This window comes from Perna viridis, chromosome 10, assembly GCF_037379345.1.
Source record: "Perna viridis isolate PV_CMFRI_1.1 ecotype Kerala chromosome 10, ASM3737934v1, whole genome shotgun sequence".
NCBI classification, from domain to species: domain Eukaryota; kingdom Metazoa; phylum Mollusca; class Bivalvia; order Mytilida; family Mytilidae; genus Perna; species Perna viridis.
Window position 1 is genome coordinate 36,136,316 of NC_142454.1, and position 22,032 is coordinate 36,158,347.

Here is a 22,032-nt window from a genome sequence, read left to right on the forward strand (position 1 = left end):
TGGACACAGTTTCAAAAAACAATTCAGGTTAATCCGGATTAACAAATTAGGCAAGGAAAGATAAGAGCAGGCTATTTTGTTGTTGCTGCGAAATCGTAGCTCTTGATCTTTTTTTTTCTGATTCTTAGTTAAAATCACAAAAATAGTTAAAGCTACGTTTCGCAGCTATTTTTCTTTTCCTACTTGGAAAAGAATTGAGAACCTCCATCAATTGCCAGAAGCAAGTGCCTGCATTCTGATAAAGGGCTGGGATTTAACACAAAATCTGTGTCACTCTGCATGTCAATATATAAGATCATTATCTTCAATCTTTGTCGTTCTCGACAGGATAACTTGTGTACAAATTGAGTTCTCTAAGTCTAATGTTTAATATATTGTCTCCATTGTAAATCCATTAAGGGTGATAAACGTAGTTAAAACAGTTAACGAAACACATCGAAATTAAAAGAAAGTTCATTACGTAAAATAAAAATGAATTAAGTGATCACTTATTGAATCAGGGAATGTATAATATGAAATCCCTGATAGAATTAACTAAGGAAATACATAGCTAATAAACAAAGGAAATTTCTTTTGAAACAAATCAACTCTGTCTTTATCTAGTACCACACCCAAGCTGACTGAAATGTCACCCTTTCTTTAAATTAGTTGATGTTTTTTTGTTTGTTTTTGAAATCATCTGACTTTGTATAGTTCAAGGTAATCTACCTGGTGAAGTGAAGAATGACACATGGGGGTTTTGAAATTAAAGGCAATCTTAGGTAAAAGAAATGGTGACATGGGTTGAAATTAAAGATAATAGAGTAACACACAAAGGTATTGGACTTTTTAATTGCATGGCATCAGGTACTTTTGTAATTGTTAAAACATAGTAACCCAGACTTTAGGTCAAAGGGGAATCGTTAGTTGAAAGGGTATCTGATGTAATAAACTAACTTTAACAGGTATTTATAAAAATAATCCTCCAATACCCGTGCATATCAGAGATCAATAACCAAGCGAGTCTGTCAGTGGACAAATCCTTGTGAACTCTCATGTACCATCAAGACATTAACATGTATTCTAAACATGAAATTTAATTCTATTTTCCAAGACGTCAATAATAAGAATAATTGATATCTTCATAAATAATGAGCTTTATGTTATTTCCATTAATGTCTGGGATATAACAAAACATGTCATTTAGTTCCAGTCATATCTAAATAAAAATCCTTTTAGTAAAACAAGAAAACAGAATAAAAAATGTATGGATATTTGATGGTTTTGTATCTGATTTAACTTCATAATTAGAATGAACTACAAAAATACTGATAGATCTGTATAATGATTTTAAGTTCGAAATTGAATAATTGATGTGTTAAATGTTGCTAGCTCAGTAAGAGAGTTCTAGCTTTTTTAAGGAAAATCATGCTTTATGAGTTTCTGTACAGGGGTACTGGTCAGAGTATTAAAGTATATAAGACAATTATAGAGATTCTTGCCAATCTGCTCCCCCAAATTTTATTCCTCAATGAAAATAGTTGTATGATAGCTCATTTTTTAAAGCTAAATATCAGTAGTCTGGTAAACAATATGTCTTAAATTTGGGCATGAACTTGACAAAAAATGAGTTGGCAAGAATTACTTGCTGGCAAGGACTACTCCTTGACCAGTATTCAAGATATTGTGAAAGTACTTTTATTCGTGGATACCAGTTTTCATGGTATAGGGAAGAAACACTAGATTGTGAATTCTTGAATTTGTGGTTTTGAGGTTTTCAGTATTTACTTCAATGGCATTTCTCCTTTTCGTTGGGACCCAAATTTCTTAGTTTGGCCTACCCATTAAAACAATGGTCTCCAACTAACAATAGTTCACAGTAATCATGATGTTGGCTTAGGCATTTTTATTCCTTACTAAAGGGAGGTGATCAAGCAAATTTGATCAAAACATGGATAAGTACATTCTACAATTCCTTGGACCAAAGGTGGTCAGACCTGGGGTCAATTACAATTATACCCAATTACTTGCCAAATTCTTATTTTTTTTAATTCAAACAAATATCTCTTCTCATAACATTTGATAAATGCTCTATTTACATGTATACCGCTACTATATATGTTACTCTTTTATATATCAATTATATGGGCCTTTGCCAATTATTGTAATTGTATTTGTGCCAATAAAGAATATTAGAATATTATGCAAACTTCCTGTTCTGAAATCCAAATCATTATTTAAGTTGTAGTCAAGCAAAAAAAAAATAAATATAGAATTTTGATAATTCAATAATCTATTATAAGCTATTTAGGGTACAAAGCTGATACTTTGCAGAATGATTATACATGGATTGAAGATGTGCATATTATCAGGGTTTGATTTCTATCAATGTTTGACATTTTCATGGATAGTAGGACTTAGTCATTTTGTTTGATCATAAAATTGTCACCTGACTTTTTATGAGCAACTCGACGGGTGTTTCTAGAAAAACAGAGGACGCTTACCCTACCGGGGCACCTGGTCCATGCTCCCAGTTTTTGGTGGAGTCCAAGTTGCTCATTTACTTTTGTTACTTTGTATGTATGATTTTAGTTACTTTGTGTTCTTTGTTGTGTATGTCTGTTTTCCATGTCTGGTCTTTGTCCCTGGATTACATTCTTTTGATTACCGCTATAACCTTGGTTCCCTTGATTACTCTTACTAAAGTATTAAAGCTTATAAGTATAAACTGACTTTTATATATGTCAGAAAATACATGCAGGGGCATCAAATGTGTCTCTCAGATGCAACAATCTTCTCAAAAATGAATTTTGACTACCAAACATTATGAGGTACGTTTAGCTGTGTTAAAATCGAGTGCGGGGCTTCCCTTTGTCTAGTTTTCTTTTGTTTCACACATTCTGTTAATTTTAATCATTCTGTTAGTAAACATATATCAACTTGAAGCTTAAGTGATTTTTAAAAGTAATGTGCCACTAGTAGCACATATACATGTACATTTGAATTCTTTTTCTCTAAGGACAGGATTATGTTTATTGTAATGTACATAAACAAAGGCTAATAAAGGTAAGGTGTCAAATTCATGCCTCATTGAGAAATTGTTTATAAAATTTATTTAAAATTATTTACCTGTATCTAATTGTGAAATGTTCACAAATAAAAAGTATATATTGGTAATAAAGCCTAAGTGTTTAAAAAAAGGGATGCACTTATCCGATGATTTTTTTATGCAGTATGATAAATAATTACTATAATTATTAAAAAATTAAAGCACCTTTCTACATTTAGAATTGACGACTTTGTGCCACTAACATGGCACTTAGTACCATCTACTTAGTACCATCTTCTAAGGAGCCCCCTGCAGGTCCGGGTGTTAAAAGAATAGGCCTGCAGCAGCACTAAGCTTGTCATAAAAGGCGACTAAATAGTGCTCAGAACCCTAGCCGGGGGCTAGGGCGCTTTGCCCACAGAGCAACTGGGATGTGTGCCCCAGGTGAATGGGGTACCCCTGGCGTGTTACATGCTGGTGTTGTCAGGCTATAATACGGAAAACCTGACTGCAAACCATAGTGGTGCACCTAGTTGGGAAAGATGCCACGTTCCTCGCACGTTAAAGAACCCTCCTGTGGTATTCTCCCGGAGTAGGAACCATAGGGCTCCGCCACAGGAGGCTAAATTGCCTGACCCTACCCACCTCTCCCTATTTCCAGTGGCAATCAAAGTTTGTCGACCCCATTGTCCTTGTGTCCCATCCCTTTTTCATTTCATCATCATTTCATGTTCGTTTTATCATCAATTTCATGTTCATCATCTGAATATAGCTGAAATATTGCTGCTCGGACGTTAAACCCCAACAAACAAACAAACAGTCTTCTAAGGACCTTACACAATGTAATTTTATGTAATTAAATAGTAATTAGTAAATATGTGCAAATATGGAGAGTAATACTTAACTTTCAATAACGTAATTTTCAAAAAAAAATTCTGATTTACATTGAATTACTTAAAAAAATTAATTGATTACAGCTAATTACAATTACAATTGTAATTACCCCAGGTCTGACAATGACCTTGACATTGCTAGACAATCTGTGTTTGTTCAAATAGGGTTTGTAAGTCTCATTCTAGTTTCAGTTTTCCTGCCGGAATTTTAAATGTAGAACGTATTGAAATCCGAAGGCCGGTCTGCATTTTATTGTTCACTTCCGGGAAATGAAAATGCTGTATTACTATTCAAAATCTTCTATGTCTATGCTTTTCTTAACATTTTTATTCAGTAGAACTAGATATTTGTCATTTTTTATCAGTATTTTTTCACAAAAATATATTTTGCTTTTAACATTGAACTCAATGCTATGTTAATGACGAATCTCTATGCATTTGAATGGGAGATGAGGACCCATTCTCATGAAATCACGGAGTCACGTGACGAGACTTACATACCCTATATAGTTTGATAATGAGAGCAAGTCCTTTGGTTTTGTTCCAATGACCTAGAATATTTAGTACCAGTTCACCCCATTGCTTTCTCATCCTGAGTCTGCCCTGCATTCATACAGGTAAAAAAAAAAATTTAAAAAACAGAAACAAAAACAAACAAAAAATAATCTAATAATTTTATTATACTAATTATTAATTTATTAATTATCTCCAATAAATAATCAGAGGAAGGAAATCAAACGCATAAAATATAACTGAACAAAATGTTATATGAAATATTATATAATATTACTAAAAAATATTGGACAGAAAGAGATAGGAAAGAAAAAACACCATTACATGTAACTTAGTGCTGAGGAAATGCCATAAAATACATGTATCTGAGTTACTTCCCTTTAACCATTAATTTAATTTTAATAACTGAAATTATATGTACTGGATATTTTATTCAAGTTGGGAAAATCAATCTGTGTTTAGTGATTGTTTTAGATCATTGTGAATAGCCATGGCAACAGGAACAAGTTTTTTAACTTATTTTTTTAAAAGTTAAAAACAAAATGTGCTGAACACTTTTTTAGCAAGGACCTGATATTTTGTTTGTATATAAATGTTGAATATAATTAATTTTTTCATTTCTTTGACAAACTAATTCATTTATGATAATTTTATTCTAAAATAATGAAAGTCTATTATATTTAAAATGAATTTCTTAAAAGAGGCCAAAGAGAATAACCATCTATTTTCCTCAAATATATTTGAATAATTCTGATTTTGGTACAGTTCAAAGTTCAAAAGCTTTATTTCAAGTTGGTACATGTAAAATAAAGCTTTTTAACTTTGAACTTGAATAACCAATACATGTAGATACACAGTAGCTGTACTAAAATCAAAATTAATCACCCACAGGAGAATTAAGATGCCATAAGTTCCAATTTTTGTAATAACTTTATAATTCATGTATCAGCTTATAGGGGGACAAGAAAACTGAGGGCAATAGACTAACTAGGCAAACAATCACAATACCCTTAATATTGTAAATTACACACTCTGTTGTGCTGAACATATTGCAAAGTAACTGTTTAATTACATTACTACATAAGAAAAACTTACTATTGTTTGTGGGGTAACAATTTTCATGGTTTTCATGGGTAGGCTAAACTACAAAATGGGTAGGCTAAACTACAAAATTTGTTTCCCAATGAAAAGGAAATTTCCATTGATGTGTATACAAATGTACTGAAAACCTCAAAACCACAGACTCAGAAATCCACAAACTTGTGTTTCTTCCTTATTCATGAAAATTGGTATCCAAGAATTGTGTACTTTCTCAGTAATTCAACTCGAAGTAAAATTTTGTGAACTTAGGGACATGAAATTGTATCAGTTTTTATTGCATGTAAAATTATGATATGTTCTCGTCGTCAGGCTAATGAGTATCAAAAGCTTTAGATATAATCTCCAGGGCTAAATTTAAAAATGAAAGTTTCAGGGACAATTTAGACTATTCTTGATACAATCAGAACATCAACAATATCTCAGTATGAACAAACTTAAACGAAAAGTAAAATAAAATCAGCATCGATAATTTGTTTGATCAATACTCAAATGAAAGTGAAGTAAAATACTGAACTTTACTTTCAGGGAAAAGTATGAAAGTGAAGTAAAATACTAAACTTTACTTTCAGGTATGGAATGCTTAGAGGGATGGTTCATGTTAGATGGGCATTTAATTTTATGTCATGGAAACCAACACAGGCAGAGTGGACATTTTGTAACCAATGTATACAACTGGAAGAAAGGGAGAGAATAAAGAAATTTTATTTCCAAAAAGATGCAAAAGCTGCAATGGTGAGAAGTCTTGACATTTCATTACTACATTTAGTCTATTGATCTGTCCATCTTTTTATACTAGTAGGGGTTAAAGTTTTTTCATCCTTCTGTATATTTAATACAATATGGCTGACACTATAAAGTAACAAACAAAATTAAACTACATTGTATCATAATATCACATATACTGTGATGTCAGGAATGACAGTTTTTCCTATCATAAAGAATGAATTGGAGTGAATTTTATTTGAATTAAAAAAAATGGAGTCAATTAATGGTGTCATTGTCAGGATCTTTGTAATTAGAATTAGGGGTTAAAAAGTTCACAGGAACAAGCATTTTCATTATGTCAAACCTGAACCTATAAGGAATGGATGGCAAAAATAGAACAAGACAATTATGATGCAAAATGTATCTGGACAATAACATGAATTTGAGTGTACGGATCTCTTTGAAGTTGTACCACAAGATGCCATACCACTAAAGGAAGGCTTGGGTTCATTTTAGGGTTTATTGGAACCATTCAAATAGATGCTGCTTTAATTCTGGTCAAAGTCTTATTTTAGTGTCAATTACAAGAGAAAATTCAGGATAGAAAAGTACTTCTCACAACAGAAATAACCTGCTATATTTAATACAAATATAAATTTCTCTGAGATAAATGTCACACAAATTTATTTTAGACAAATTATGTTAAGATTATAGCAGATAGGACATTTGCATCAACTAACTGAAGTAAAAACTAACTATACTTGTACATAGTGACTATATTGTATTTCATCTATGTTTTTTACTGATGAATTTGTATGTCTTATACATGTATTTTTATCAATCATGTTCTTTTTTTCTCATTCTAAAACTACTCATGTTCCATGTTGGCTCATGATTTTGAAATAAAAGTTACGTTATGCTATGTCATGACTTAAAGGGTTAACTTGATTCTAGATCCCTGCAATTAATTCCTATTTTCAGAATGGTTATATGATTGGATCTTGCCATACAAGTAAATTCTGTTATAGAAACTGTGTATACATCTTGTTGAACTACAATGGCAGTTCCATGGATGTACAAGGTTGTTGATTTCATACAAACTTGGGCAAAAATGAGAAAATAATAGCCTGTAACCTGCCTTTTTTTGGAACCTACTTCAAAATGTATTTGCCCCTGAATTATCATTTTACATGTCTCTCTATTAATTCAGTGATATGTTGGTTTTTTTTAGATAGGAAGGCTTCTTATCAGGAAAGTTGTTACGGAAAATACAGATATCCCATATAATGACCTCCAGTTGTCAAGAACAGAAAAGGGGAAACCATATGTATCCAATAAAAACCTGAACTTTGATTTCAATGTTTCTCATCAAGGAGAACTTTCTGTAATAGCAGCTGAATCTGGGGATGAGGTTGGAAGTGATGTTATGAAGTTGGAACCTCCACGTAAGATATTGTATGCCAAGCAATGGTGTTCATTAATAGATTCTTTTTCAGTAATGAGTTGTTTAAATTACTTCACTTAATAGTAAAATTATGAATTTCTAAATGCGAGCTTCTTCAAGCATTTTTGAAATCTTAATTTTACCATAGAGAGTGGAGAAATGATTAAAATCAAGAATAGACTGAAGGAGATGTCAAATCTGTAGAAAACTTAGAAAATGTAAAATGGCAGGAAAACTCTGCCTGAAATTCAACCACCACCAACAGGTTAAAAAGTCACATGCATTGTCAATCACTAGCTTAAAATGGGAGTTGTAAGTAAATATTAAGCTTATTTTAATCAGATATTATTCCATATCCTTACAGTACCTCTATTCTCCTTTTTGCCCCTGAAAATCAGTATGCTAACCACTATGCCAGCACCAATCCAGTGTTCTATTTCTCGTTACCCGGGGCAAGTGAAATTTGGGTCAGGGAAAGTTAGGTACTTAGTTACACTTTACCGTTGCAAGTTGAAAACTTCATATGCTTTAAGGATTTTTTTTGTTTGGAAAGCCGTCATTGACTGTGGGAAAGTTGATTTTATATGGATTTTTCCAGAGGAAACCTCAATTTCTGAAAAATCCTAGAACACTGCAATCCCTACAAAATAATGAGTAGTTAAAATGTAATGAATCAGTGACTGTACTGCAGCTGTGTTATTGGTAGAAGGTAGCTTCATAGCCAAATGCCAGTTGAGTTTGATTGAGGCCAATTAAATTTTGAGGATGGCCTATTCATATGCATAAGACATTAGCCACAGCATAAGGCTTTATTTTTATAACTGGATAATGCAAATTTTCTACTACAGCTAACACAGTGCAGTGGAATGCACTTTTAATAGTCAGTGATTTAGCTAGAGCTAGTCACTTTAGTCCTTGACTAATCAAATTGTCAAGTGACTAATAAATTTGGCCCAAAAGATACAAAATTAGTCACTTTTCTTATGATTTTCATTAAATTTAGCAAAAGTGTCTAATGGTTTCAAAATCCTGGCTAAACCACTTCGCATAGTGTTATATAGTAAGTGTGCCATAAAGGAATGGATTCATATCTTGTTGATATTACACACCATTATTCCTAATATAGATTTGAAAAGATGTGCATTGTAAATTTATTGTAAAAAATTCCTTAAATAGAGTGTATCATTGGTAAATAGATTATTGTCAGTTTTCATGGTCTTGACACATTTATTCAAAGTACTTCATAGGAAAAGTTTTGATATTGCTAATACTTTTGTCAAAACCTTAAAACTTCATATTTTTCTTTTAATTAGGGCCTCGCCACAAAAAGTAGCGGTCACAGTATAGAAATCACTGTCCATCCATCTGTGCATCTGTTCATTTGTCCTTTACAAATTTGTGTCAAGGCTGTAACTTTTTTGTCTTTCAATGTAGGCTTTTGATATTTGGCATGTGGGTTGATCACCTAAAGATGATGTGTTATGTTTCACAGATAGTGGGTAAAATTCATGTTTTTCAGTGACAAACACGTGTCAGAGCTGTAACTTTTTTGTCTTTCGACATAGGCTTTTGATATTTGGCATGTGTGTAGATCAGGTGAAGATGATGTTTCACCTTCCATGGATAGTGGCCTATGACCTTTAGCTTAGACCTCAAGGTCAAAGTCCATGTTTTTCAGTGACAAACTTGTGTCCTGACTGTAACTTCTTTGTCTTTCGAAGTGGGGTTTTGATATTAGGTATGTGGGTAGATCACCTAAATCCGTTCGCATATATGGCTTAATTGCCTTGGTGGGGCCCACAGAGATGGATTCCCTCTCAGTGATTTCTAGTTTGTATCATTGTTGTTAAATATGATGTTATTAATAATGATAAGAAAATGGTTATATGAGCTTGTGGTGACATATCATGTAGCAACAATTTAAGTGGAATTAATGAAAAAAATATATCTCAGATGAATCTACATATTAAGCATATCATTTTTGAGTTCTAACTTTAACAAAATATGATAAACAATGAATCTGACAGTTGCAACTATTACAATCATGCATGGATTCAAGTGGGGGCCTTGTCCCCTTACGAAAACAAAATTTTATAAAATATTAAAAATTTTATGTTATAACATTGAAAAATACATCAGAAAGATATAAAGTTCAATAATCAAAGAAATTCAATTAGTGTTGAAAATACAGTACAGGTGTAAAAATACCAAATGAAAACATCCTATATTTTCTCTATGGAAAATTTTTTGGTGAATTTTGACTTGAAGTTTCTTCTATATCTATTATATGTTGTAGGTGCCTCTGGTGTTGCCAAATTCTTTGATACTATGAGAAAACAATTTTCAGAAGAAGAATGGAGAATTATCAAGTCCCCTACAGAAGATACAGAACAGCTGAAGTTATTCTTTAGACACTGGGTATTGATATTGATATTCCTGGTGACCTTCATTGCTTTAAACAACCTCCAACCTCAGGGCTTTTTTTAAGTGACTTTTGAACTGTTTATTTTAAAAAAACGACTTGTGACTTGTACATTTCTCTTAAAAAATGCCCTTGTGCCCTTGCAATGAATTTAAATTGGACCTTTTGACCCTGCAGGAGCCACTGTATGTTTTAACCATGTCTCACAGTATGGCCACTATTCTTCTTTTAACTGAGACTACACAATAAATTGAAAGCAGGCACGTTGTTGGAGGGAATTTTAAAAATCAAAATTATCTTTGACTATCTTGTTATATATTTGAAGATAATTGCTCTTTATACTGATTTGACTGTAAGTGTCTCTCATATCACTAATGAGTATTTTCTGGTTTTATCTAGTGTAATCCTGATATTTTTTTTATATCCACACTTAAACCAGTGGGTGGTATATTGGAATCACCTTGTCTTTCTGTTCATTCAAATTTTTGTCACAAAAATATTGGTTCCCACTGGGTAGATTAATTTTTGATTTGGTATGTAGCTTTATACAGATGGGACAATATTTGGTGCAGTCTGACATCAGCTTGTGTGAGTGGGGCTATACCTTGCATACAAACACCTGCATGTTGATATTATACCCCTGTCCCCAGTCAAAACTTTGTTGTCTTTATTTATTATGTTCCTATTGATTTCGTGTTTTTATAAGGGCCAATTAAAGCTTTGACATGAGTTTTACATGTTGTTTAAGACAGAACAATGCCCTTTTGTTGGATTTTCTCCATGTGAATATTGATGAATAATTGTTGCTTGGATTAGGTTACACATTTGAAAATACTACATTTCAGATGATAAGAAAGTGTATAAAATGAAATAGTGATAGAAAACCCAATGAAATGAATGGCATTTTGTACATGCTGTATCATACAAATAGCATCTTATTTCTGCAAGCAATATTTTTTTTCTGTTTTTGCCACCAAAGAAACCCTGAAAATTAGAAGCAAGTTATAAGTGTTGTAATCTTGAAATACATGTTAAGAGTTAGTGTTCAACCCAAAAATGATTTGACAATATGAAATGTGAAAATAGGTATATTGTACAGTGAAACTTCTCCAAACTGGACCCTAAAGAAAATGATCTTCCCTTCAGTCTGGCTGTTTCTAATGTCCTGGCCAATATACCTTGAAATCTGTGTGTTTTGTCTAATAGACCGGCCACCCCCCCCCCCCAAAATCATACATCGGCCAGTTTTTCAGTTTTAGTTACCTTTAGTTAATTTCAGTTTGAAATGAAGCAATTTCACTGCAATAGTTATTTCAACAATTTACGAGCACCCAGAGTAACTGGATGAAGCCAGATCTGTCAGTTAGAGTAAAGTTTTGGAAACAAACAAAATGCAAATTATGCTGAAGTAAACGTTTAAACATGTAAGAAAATATGTCAAATATGTCACAATAAATCAGTGTTTTACCCACATTTTATACCAGAAGTAAATTTATGTCCACAGCAAAAGTTAAGAGTAAATCATACCAAGTCAGAGTACTAATATTATTGTGACTATGTTTTGTGACTTTTTTTTTCTATGAAAATTGTGACTTTTTTCCGTTTACCATGGCAACTTAATGCATGTGTTATCATGTTTAAGTTTTCTATAAACATATTGAGTGCACTGAGCTTCTATAACGCCTAAAATAATCATAGTCTGGCTTCCTATCAGCAAGAAAAAAATTAGGTTAGGGTAGGGAAATTATTTTATTTTTTATTGCGTTGATGATTGGTAACAGTGAGCTTTAGACAAAATAGTCATAAAATGTTTAGGTTAGGCACTAAAAGGGCATCACCTATTTTTATAGTTATTGTAGCAGGAAACAGGCACATTTTGTTTGTGCCTTTAAGAAATTTTCAAACTATTCCACACAGTTTCTCTTCTTGTTTTTTTAAATGAATATATAAATTGAATGTGTCAAGTATAGCAAGTTTTGGAAATGTATTTGTTTGTGGATGTTTTCTTAAAAGTGAACAAATTGAGGAAAATTCATATTAGAAATTTTACTCATTTGATTCTGATGTACAAAAAGCAATTTTAGTGAATAAAGAGCCTGCAATATCATTTTGAATAAAAATACCAAGCGTACAATATCACAACATATATGTGTATCAGAAATACATTGTATAAAACAAAACAAGTAATGCTGTACATGTAATATGAATTATATTTTGTAGTGTTTAAAGGAGAGCTATGTGAAAGCCTTGGGAATTGGTATTGGATTTGAGATTAGTAGATTAAGTTTTATGCTGAATTCTACAAGCATGCCGAAATCAGGACCAGTAGTTGATACAACATTGAAAGTAGATGGCATGGAAGAGAAAGACTGGATTTTTGAAGAACATCTATTGGCAAACCATTGCATAGCTGTTGCTTACAAAAGGTTAAATGTAGAATGTGTAAGTTCTAAGGAGAAAGTTTCAAATTTTAAGCCTCACAAAGTGAATAATTTGGTTCTAAGGATCCCCTCATCTCTTCTGAGGGTGTCTCAATACCAAATGATATTGCTATATTAGTAAATGTTTCTCTCTTCAATTTATCAGTCTATTAAATAAGCTTAATTTTCAGGTTTTGGAGGCAATAAAATGGTAAATGAAATACCACCTCCTTTTTTCGTTTTCATTTAGTAGTAAAAATTCAAAAGTAATAAATAGTCCTAGACTTCTATATACTTTTAAATAGTCAGACTCAAGTTTAATTATGGTGAAACTGTTCTGACAACTGTTTTGATTACTTATAAATGTGTATTGTATACCATACCCAATTTGTAAGCTTTAGAAGGTGACCTGTTAACCAGGTTCATTATACATTAAATCTGATTTAAAAGGACTTAAAAATGTTAATTTCAGACACATGTCTTGGGTTTATTTAAAGTTTGTATAGATAAGTTTCACTGTATATAGTTGTAAAGTATTTACAGCCGCATGCTTTTCAATATGGCTACTTTTATTTTTAGTACATTGTATCTAAGATGGAAAAGCTTAGAGCATTACTGATCATAGTTTAAGTTGAAAAGAGCTGGTCACCTCTCATTTGAGTTATGTAACTACCACAAACTTTATGGAATCAAAATGGCAGCATGATTAAAACAATGTTGAGTCTTACTACGATGAAACTTGTCTAAATTGAATCTCTTTCTGACTTTAAATTTGTTCAGTTTAGAGAGTTTGGTTTACCCAGGTTAAAAATAATTGTCTGGTTTAGATTATTAAGGATTTGGGTTAGACAGGTTTTGGGATTATTAAGGGTTTGTTTTAGACAGGTTTCACTGTACCTGTCCAAGTTTCTGCAAAATGCAACAGTTAATTTTAGAAAGTATATTCTTATAGTTAATCTTGATTAATGCAGACTATATATATCAAACTCTCTCTGCTAAATAGAATTCCAAATATGATCTACAAATGTGGTTAATAAAATTATGCTTTCCTATCATCTTTATTGTTGTAATGAATTCAAAGAGGGGGATAACAACTCCAAAAAAGTTGCAAAGTAACAAAAGGGCTGGTTTCCAAACTTTCCTCCTAAATCTGTCAATGATAGTATATTTTATTGTCTTCTTATCTGAAACAACAGTCTCTTTTCTGTTTTAAAAGACATCAAACTGTGAATGAATCAATCATAATAACATTTTTATTTTATTTTCTAGGTGTATGAAAGAGAATGCTCCCATCATTTTACTGTTTTGCATTTTAAGACTCTTATAGAAGGGGTTACTCCACTTAGTGGACCTGATGAACAGTATTGGGAAGACTTCAGTCAAAAACCTGAGACTCCTGATCATTTAAAGAAATCTAATAAATCATGACAAAATGAGGTCTTGATTTTTCTCCACAAGGATTTTTTTGTAAATCTAGTTTGGGCAATACTTGCAATAATGTCTTTGATGGACAGAACAGAGTTGATTTATTCATTTGTGGTGGGAGTAAAATTTGAAATATTTTCGTAATCAAATTTATATCATCTTAATTTTGATGTGTTGGTTGTACTGCTATCCCTTAATATGACTTTTTTATGGAATTGCCCTTAGAAATATACAATTTTTTTTATGGTTATCTCCCTTAACCCAAAATAGTTAACCCAGTTAATATTTTTTCCATGTTTGAATAGTACAGCAGGAAATTATTATAATGTCATCATGCATATAATAAATTTATATGTCTTAATCAGCAAACTGATTTTGTAAGAGGGGTTTCACACTGTATTTGGTTGCATTTGGATAAATCACATTCTAGCCATTGTCAACAGTGTAAACTTTTGTGAATTGTATTTAATTTTTATTTTTTCTGTATTTTGTTTATGGTCGTGAAAGCTTATAATAGATGAAATAGAACATGACATCCATCAAGAACACCTGGCTGTTGTCAAATTGAATTTGAGTTGTTTTTACTTAGCCTTGTGGTAGTGTGGAGATACGTTTGTCATGTATTGGGAGTGAAGATAATAGTCTGTCATACCTGGTTTCAGTTCATATAATTACAATTTTAGGGTAGTCTTTATATGACTGCAAAAATTGTGGTCATATGTTATGATACTGTAATTGTTGATAACTTATCGCTTACATGCAAGAAGTTGTAGTGTACCAAATATTTTGAAATTTTAACAATATATTGTTACTTGTGGTTCCTATCATTCTGCAAAAAGAGGTGTTGTCTCATTCACTTATAAAATTTGATGTCGAGAATATTTAAATGATTTAAAATAGCATGAAGCATTTTAGTCTATAGGAGATCAAATTGGAGATATACCCTAAGACTAAACCTTTTATTTTATTTACTTATTTTATACTTTATGTATTTTATGTTATGAATATACATATACTAAGAAATTATACAATGATTTGTATGATACCCTAAAGATTTTCTATTCAGATATTAGTTTTGACGAAAAGAATGTATTGATTGGTTATGTAAATGGATCTTTATTATTATATCTCATATTAATTAGAGCAGAAAATTATGTATATGGATGTAAACCAGATATGGATGTACCAAACAACGGTTTGAAAGATAAAGATTTTTATAATGGAAGAAAAACAAGTATCTTTCTCGAAACAGAAAACTTGTGGGCCCTTAATTATCAGTTTTTGTAGTACTTAAAAGGTTCTGATATATTTCTTTTCATTTTTTAAATAATAGTAAACTGTTTTTTCTTTGTGCATCTATTTATACAAATAGGAAATTGTAGAATGAAAGATGGGAGATTTGTTTCATTTTTTTTTATTGAATTTTATTACTCCTAAATAAATCAGTGAGTGCATGGTATACTTGTTTACAAATGATACATACTATTCTGATTATAGGTCATAATAAATTTCATAGAAAAATAGTGAAGATTAGTATTCCTTTCTTATCCTACAATAAAAACCCTGTACATCCTGGTCAGGTGATGGTGTAAGGTATAATGTAAAATCCCCACGGATTATTTACAAAAAAAAAATAAAAGAATAAACCTTTTAATTTTTTGTTGAATTCTTTTTTTTACTGGTTTTCCTATGAAAATCCCTGTCTACACTTTCCAATAAGATTTCATACACACCTTATGTTTTTTTTAATTTTAAGTGGCCCCACCCCATAAATTTTTTTCAGCTCACCAGGCCAAAGGTTAGGGTGAGCTTATGCCATCACTTGTGCTCCTTTACTTGCTGACCCATTCCTTCACTCTTGTGAGGCTGACTTTATAGCTGATCTGATCAGAAAGAAAGAACATCGTTTGGCTAGATCCTTCAATCTCAGTTTCCACTATATAGATGATGTATTATCTTTAAACAATCCTAATTTCTGGGATTTAATACACCGCATCTACCCAAAAGAACTTGAGATAAAGGATACTAGACACTGTGAAGTCAGCCTCATATCTTGACCTACACTTAGAAATCGATGGTAAAGGAAAAATATTGACCAAGCTATACAACAAATGTGGTGACTTAATTCAGATTTGTCAACTTTCCTTTCATCTGTGGCCACATCCCTTCAGCTCCTGCATATGGAGTGTTCAAATCACAACTCGTATGTTATGTCAGAACTTGCCAAAACTATGCAGACTTTTTGTATCGCGCTAGAACTCTTTAACAAATAGGCTTCTGTTGCTACAAGATTGAAGTCATCACTACAGAAGTTTTATGGTCGTCATCATGAACTCGTGGATTGTTATGGTGTATCCATCTGCAATATGAAAACTGATTTATTCAACAGGTCATAGTTTTCCTTTCCTCGTCTACCCCAGACTTGACTTTTTATGAGCAACTCTGCAGGTGTTTCTAGAAAACCAGAGGACGCTTACCGTACCAATACACCTGGTCCATGCTCCCAGCTTTTAGTGGAGTCAAGAGTTGCTCATTTGCTTATGTTACTTTGTATGTATGATTTTAGTTACTTTATGTTCTTTGTTGTGTATGTCTGTACTTTGTCCCTGGATTACATTTTTTTGATTACCACTATAACCTTGGTTCCCTTGATTACTCTTTAGCGTCCGTGAACTTTTCATTTTCCTCAACTACATGAAAATCCCTTGACAAATCTTAACATAAGTGATAGACAAAAGAGCTTTACAAAAGATCACTTTTTTTGAAAATATACATCTGGAAGTCTATACTTGTATTTTTCAGCATTTTATCTGCAGTCCTATCATGCAGTGTAAGGCTTAGCTTTTTAACTAGAGCATCAATTTAATAATGATAGTTTTATTTCCGATTATAAAAGTCTTCTACAAGTAGCTGGATTGATGTTTTAGCTTCAAATGGTTTTAAAATATTTCATTGGTTATTTAGAAGACAGTTGTGCACCTTGTATGATGCAGAGATCCCACATTGTCATTACTTATTTTTAGCATCAAATTACTCTGGTGAGTCAAGTACAATTATATCCAATTCTTACCCTATTAGGACACTTAATGAGGGCAATGCTGTAACACTATACACATTTATTTTAAGCTGCACAAAATACCAGTATCAAGACTCCTTTGAAATGATCCGATTTTTCATGTATGTATCAATTCTAGCAGGGGGGTGGTTTTCACTTCCAGTGCAATGAAGTAGTTTTGATTTGTTGATAGTGGTCTGGGCTATTTCTTTTACTTCTGAATTTCAACATATTTCCAATTCTTAAGTTTTAACTTTTTTTTGGGGGGGGAGGGGGGCTGCAATACATGTATACATACATGTCTCTTTTGTGAACATGATGTTATCCAATTGTTTCTAGAAACCAAGACGACACTTACCCTACTGGTGCACCAGGTGTAGTTTCACAAAAAGTCGTGTGAAATTCATCGTAAATCATGACATCACAAAGCTATTTTAGTTTATGTTGTCATTACTTACGATCAATTTTACACATACGACTTTTTGTGAAACTGACACCTGGTCCATTCTCCCAGTTTTTTGTTGAGTCCGAGTTGCTCATATAAACTTTTGTTACTTCGTATGATTTTTTTAATGTTCTTTGTTGTGTGTCCATTTTACACATGGGTCTTTTTTCCTGGATTACATTCTTTTGATTTCTGCTAGAATCTTGGTTCCCTTGAACACCCTTTTAATTTTTTCACAGGTCAAATTTAAAAAATCAAAGTTAACAAAATTTATTCAATATTGGGGCCTAAAACATAAAACATTGTAAAATTTCAATTGCAAGAAAATGTCACTTGGACTGAACACTATGCAAAGATTTAAAAAAACTCAATTTTAATGTCCACCTCTCAATCTCAAGACCAAGTGAAGAGTAGATTCTTTCTGAATATTGTAGTCACTCAGTGTTCTCCCATCTTCAAGCTGCTTTCCAGCAAAGATCAATCTTTGCTGATCAGGAGGAATTCCTTCTTTATCTTGAATCTTAGCTTTTACATTTTCAATGGTGTCTGATGGCTCAACCTCCAGTGTGATGGTTTTGCCAGTGAGGGTTTTCACGAAAATTTGCATTCCACCTCTCAATCTCAAGACCAAATGAAGAGTGGATTCTTTCTGAATGTTGTAATCGCTCAGTGTACGACCATCTTCAAGCTGCTTTCCTGCGAAAATCAATCTCTGCTGATCAGGAGGAATTCCCTCTTTATCTTGAATCTTTGCTTTTACATTTTCAATGGTGTCTGACGGCTCAACCTCCAGTGTGATGGTTTTGCCAGTGAGGGTTTTCACGAAAATTTGCATTCCACCTCTCAATCTCAATACCAAATGAAGAGTGGATTCTTTCTGAATGTTGTAATCACTCAGTGTACGACCATCTTCCAGCTGTTTTCCAGCAAAGATCAATCTCTGCTGGTCTGGTGGAATTCCTTCTTTATCTTGAATCTTAGCTTTTACATTTTCAATAGTGTCTGATGGCTCAACCTCTAGAGTGATAGTCTTGCCAGTAAGGGTCTTCACGAAAATTTGCATTCCACCTCTCAATCTCAGAACCAAGTGAAGTGTGGATTCTTTCTGAATGTTGTAGTCACTCAGTGTACGACCATCTTCAAGCTGCTTTCCAGCGAAGATCAATCTCTGCTGGTCTGGTGGAATTCCTTCTTTATCTTGAATCTTAGCTTTTACATTTTCAATGGTGTCTGATGGCTCCACCTCCAGGGTGATAGTCTTGCCAGTGAGGGTTTTCACAAAAATTTGCATTCCACCTCTCAATCTCAAGACCAAATGAAGAGTGGATTCTTTCTGAATATTGTAGTCACTCAGTGTACGACCATCTTCAAGCTGTTTTCCTGCAAAGATCAATCTCTGCTGGTCTGGAGGAATTCCTTCTTTATCTTGGATCTTAGCTTTTACATTTTCAATGGTGTCTGATGGCTCAACCTCCAGGGTGATAGTCTTGCCAGTGAGGGTTTTCACGAAAATTTGCATTCCACCTCTCAATCTCAAGACCAAATGAAGAGTGGATTCTTTCTGAATATTGTAGTCACTCAGTGTACGACCATCTTCAAGCTGTTTTCCTGCAAAGATCAATCTCTGCTGGTCTGGAGGAATTCCTTCTTTATCTTGAATCTTAGCTTTTACATTTTCAATAGTGTCTGATGGCTCAACTTCCAGTGTGATGGTTTTGCCAGTGAGAGTCTTCACAAAAATTTGCATTCCACCTCTCAATCTCAAAACCAAGTGAAGAGTGGATTCTTTCTGAATGTTGTAATCACTCAGTGTACGACCATCTTCAAGCTGTTTTCCAGCAAAGATCAATCTCTGCTGATCTGGTGGAATTCCTTCTTTATCTTGAATCTTAGCTTTCACATTTTCAATAGTGTCTGACGGCTCAACCTCCAGTGTAATGGTTTTGCCTGTGAGGGTCTTCACGAAGATTTGCATTCCACCTCTCAATCTCAATACCAAATGAAGAGTGGATTCTTTCTGAATGTTGTAATCACTCAGTGTACGACCATCTTCCAGCTGTTTTCCAGCAAAGATCAATCTCTGCTGGTCTGGTGGAATTCCTTCTTTATCTTGGATCTTAGCTTTAACATTTTCAATAGTGTCTGATGGCTCAACCTCTAGAGTGATAGTCTTGCCAGTGAGGGTCTTAACAAAAATCTGCATCTGAAAACAGAAAAAATACTATGAGTATGCTGAGTAAGCACCAACATCCTTAATACTGTTGAAGACCACTCCTAGGTGGACATGGTTCAACCAGATAAAAATGTGGGAAATAATTTAACAAAAACATACTTTCATACAAGAAAAATATAAAGTGGGCTTTTAAGTATAGTTACAAGCTGTACACACATTTGTACCAGGAAGTTGATGAAATGAGGAAGAGACCCCCCCTTTTATTTAAATCCCCGACTTCTGGACTATTCTTGAAAAGACTTCCGTATTCAAGTCGTTTAGGAGGAAACCTAAGCGATTTCTGTAATAATATTTCGGATAATGAGAATAAGTAATGAAATACTTCAACAGAAATCAGATTTGTTGTTCAAAACAAACATGGCCGCGAAATTACCAGAAATCGATCAATAAGAAGACTATATAGTTAACCTAAAAACGTATATACCAGTGTATTCCTTCCCCTGAACTTCGTGTTGACAAGATAATGTACAACTGTATTACTTTCAACCGTGAACACGTAAAATAAGTTTAATTAAAGTAATAGGTTTAACTTACTTTGTTTTCACTTGCGTTTTGCTATGCAGCGTCTTCCTTCGGTTTTCGCGTTGCGATAGGTACTGGCTTGGTTGCGCAGACACAAAGTATTTATGGGCAGACGTCACGTGATCTATAGTCATATTTATTTTGGGATATTGCGTCAAGATTGTTCTAGATTAAGATACAAATAGTTATGCAAACCGTATGATATAAATATGATTACCATGATATAAATATTTACAACGTAATCGTTGGTTTTAAAATGATGTAAAAGTCTTGGATTTTTATAAATAGATCTTTACGGAACTGTCATCTTTAAGCTCTGATTGGTCAAAATTAGCGTACTTCAGCAATCCTTGTTTCAATTTTAAGACTACTAATGAAACTAAGACTATACCGAATAAATCTGTGACACTTCAGAAGGTCCTGTGTCACTCTGCTTAGCGAATGTATTATTTACAAAATTCCCGGACATGCAACCATTTGGTTTTTATTTTTCGATGGATTTTTTTTCTGGAAAGAGTAACCAAAATATTTGTACTTATCACTGGAGAGAAAAAAAAAGTTTGTTTTATAAAAATGACAATAAATAAATAAATAAATAAATAACTTGTTGCTTAATTTAAAACACGAAAGAGAACAAAAAAGATTGTTTTCAGTTTATGTCAAAAAAAAATATTTGTTTCTGATTGGCCCTGGAAAAATTACAATATAATTTTGCTCAAGGTATTTTGCCCTCAGAAAAAATCCATATCAGTTCCTCATTTCAATGTAGTACATATATGGCAGCTATAATGTCATTAATTAGTTCTGATTGTGCACAACTGACAATTAGCCCAGTAAATAATTGGTAAAATACACATTGGCCACGGGTTATATATCATATTTCTTATGTAGCGGCAATAGATATAAATAGTCCATACAGGTGGTTGAATAAAGCAAACAACCTAGATGTTTATCTGTAAATACACTCTTCTATGTCCAATTAAAAAGGTTAAATCGGGGGCGGATCTAGGATTTCATGTAGGGGAGGAAAATTAAGGTATCATGCACTCAAAAAATTCATTTTAAGGGAGGCGTATGTCCTTGGATCTGCGCCTGATGATACTAATTTTTTCGATTTTGTAAGACAATCGCTCAAACATGTCCTACAATGTATGTCAAACCGAAAGTTGGAGAGAGCTAGAACGCTTATTTACGTTTTCAACTTTTTGGTGGAATAACATAACCCACATTCCTCAGGCACAAATAATTTTCTTCTCGGTGGAGGGGGTTTGGGGGGGGGGGAGGTTATGAGTTTGAGTAATAAAATTGTAAAAAATGCGACTAAAATGCCATTTTTACGCTGTTTTGCATTTTACTATCCAAGGCCATACACTAAAAAAAAACCACTTTTAGTATATGGTCATGGATAGAAAAATGCAAAAAATCGTTAAAATGGCATTTCAGTCTAACTAATTTTTAGCAATTTTATGGATCAAACTCATGAACTCAAGCCCCTGTGGTTTCACTTTGTCAGTCCGTCTGTCAGTCCGGACTATTTTCTTAGCAGCTTGCAGCATTATTAGGAAACTTTGTGTTATTTAATATAAGCACATGGAAATGGAAATAAATCAAGAATTCATGTTTGGACAAAAAACAAAGAAATGACAGCTGTTGAACTAACGCGTTTTTCAGCCAACTTTGGTTTCATGCGTTGTCCGCAACTCATCTTCAACGACTTGCAGGATTAGTATGAAACTTGGTGTGGTGTTAAATTACCATATTGAAATGTGCACATTTTCAGGAATTTATCTTCGGGCAAAAGCATGGACAAGTAACGGCTGTTTGAA

The 22,032-nt window shown here is 33.0% G+C and overlaps 2 protein-coding genes across 5 annotated transcripts; one reads left to right on the top strand and one right to left on the bottom strand.

Annotated features, from left to right (window-relative positions):
* The first annotated feature begins 45 nt into the window (after positions 1–45).
* Positions 46–15,617, top strand: LOC148605617 (L-aminoadipate-semialdehyde dehydrogenase-phosphopantetheinyl transferase-like). 4 transcript variants are annotated; one of them, XM_088549257.1, is made up of 6 exons: positions 46–761; positions 6,105–6,267; positions 7,472–7,685; positions 9,981–10,102; positions 12,327–12,548; positions 13,796–15,617. In XM_088549257.1, the coding sequence occupies exons 1-6, from the start codon at positions 724–726 to the stop codon at positions 13,952–13,954; spliced, it is 918 nt and encodes a 305-aa protein (XP_088405383.1). In that variant the 5' UTR covers positions 46–723; the 3' UTR covers positions 13,955–15,617. The 4 variants fall into 4 exon arrangements, with proteins under 4 accessions (XP_088405383.1, XP_088405385.1, XP_088405386.1 ...); XM_088549259.1 differs by having other exon boundaries at positions 46–220; XM_088549260.1 differs by having other exon boundaries at positions 235–761; positions 12,327–12,532.
* Positions 15,618–17,705: 2,088 nt separating this feature from the next.
* Positions 17,706–20,282, bottom strand: LOC148605618 (polyubiquitin-C). The gene is made up of 2 exons (XM_088549256.1): positions 20,219–20,282; positions 17,706–19,654 (listed from the first exon to the last, which is right to left on the bottom strand). The coding sequence occupies exon 2, from the start codon at positions 19,652–19,654 to the stop codon at positions 17,825–17,827; it is 1,830 nt and encodes a 609-aa protein (XP_088405382.1). The 5' UTR covers positions 20,219–20,282; the 3' UTR covers positions 17,706–17,824.
* Positions 20,283–22,032: the final 1,750 nt, after the last annotated feature.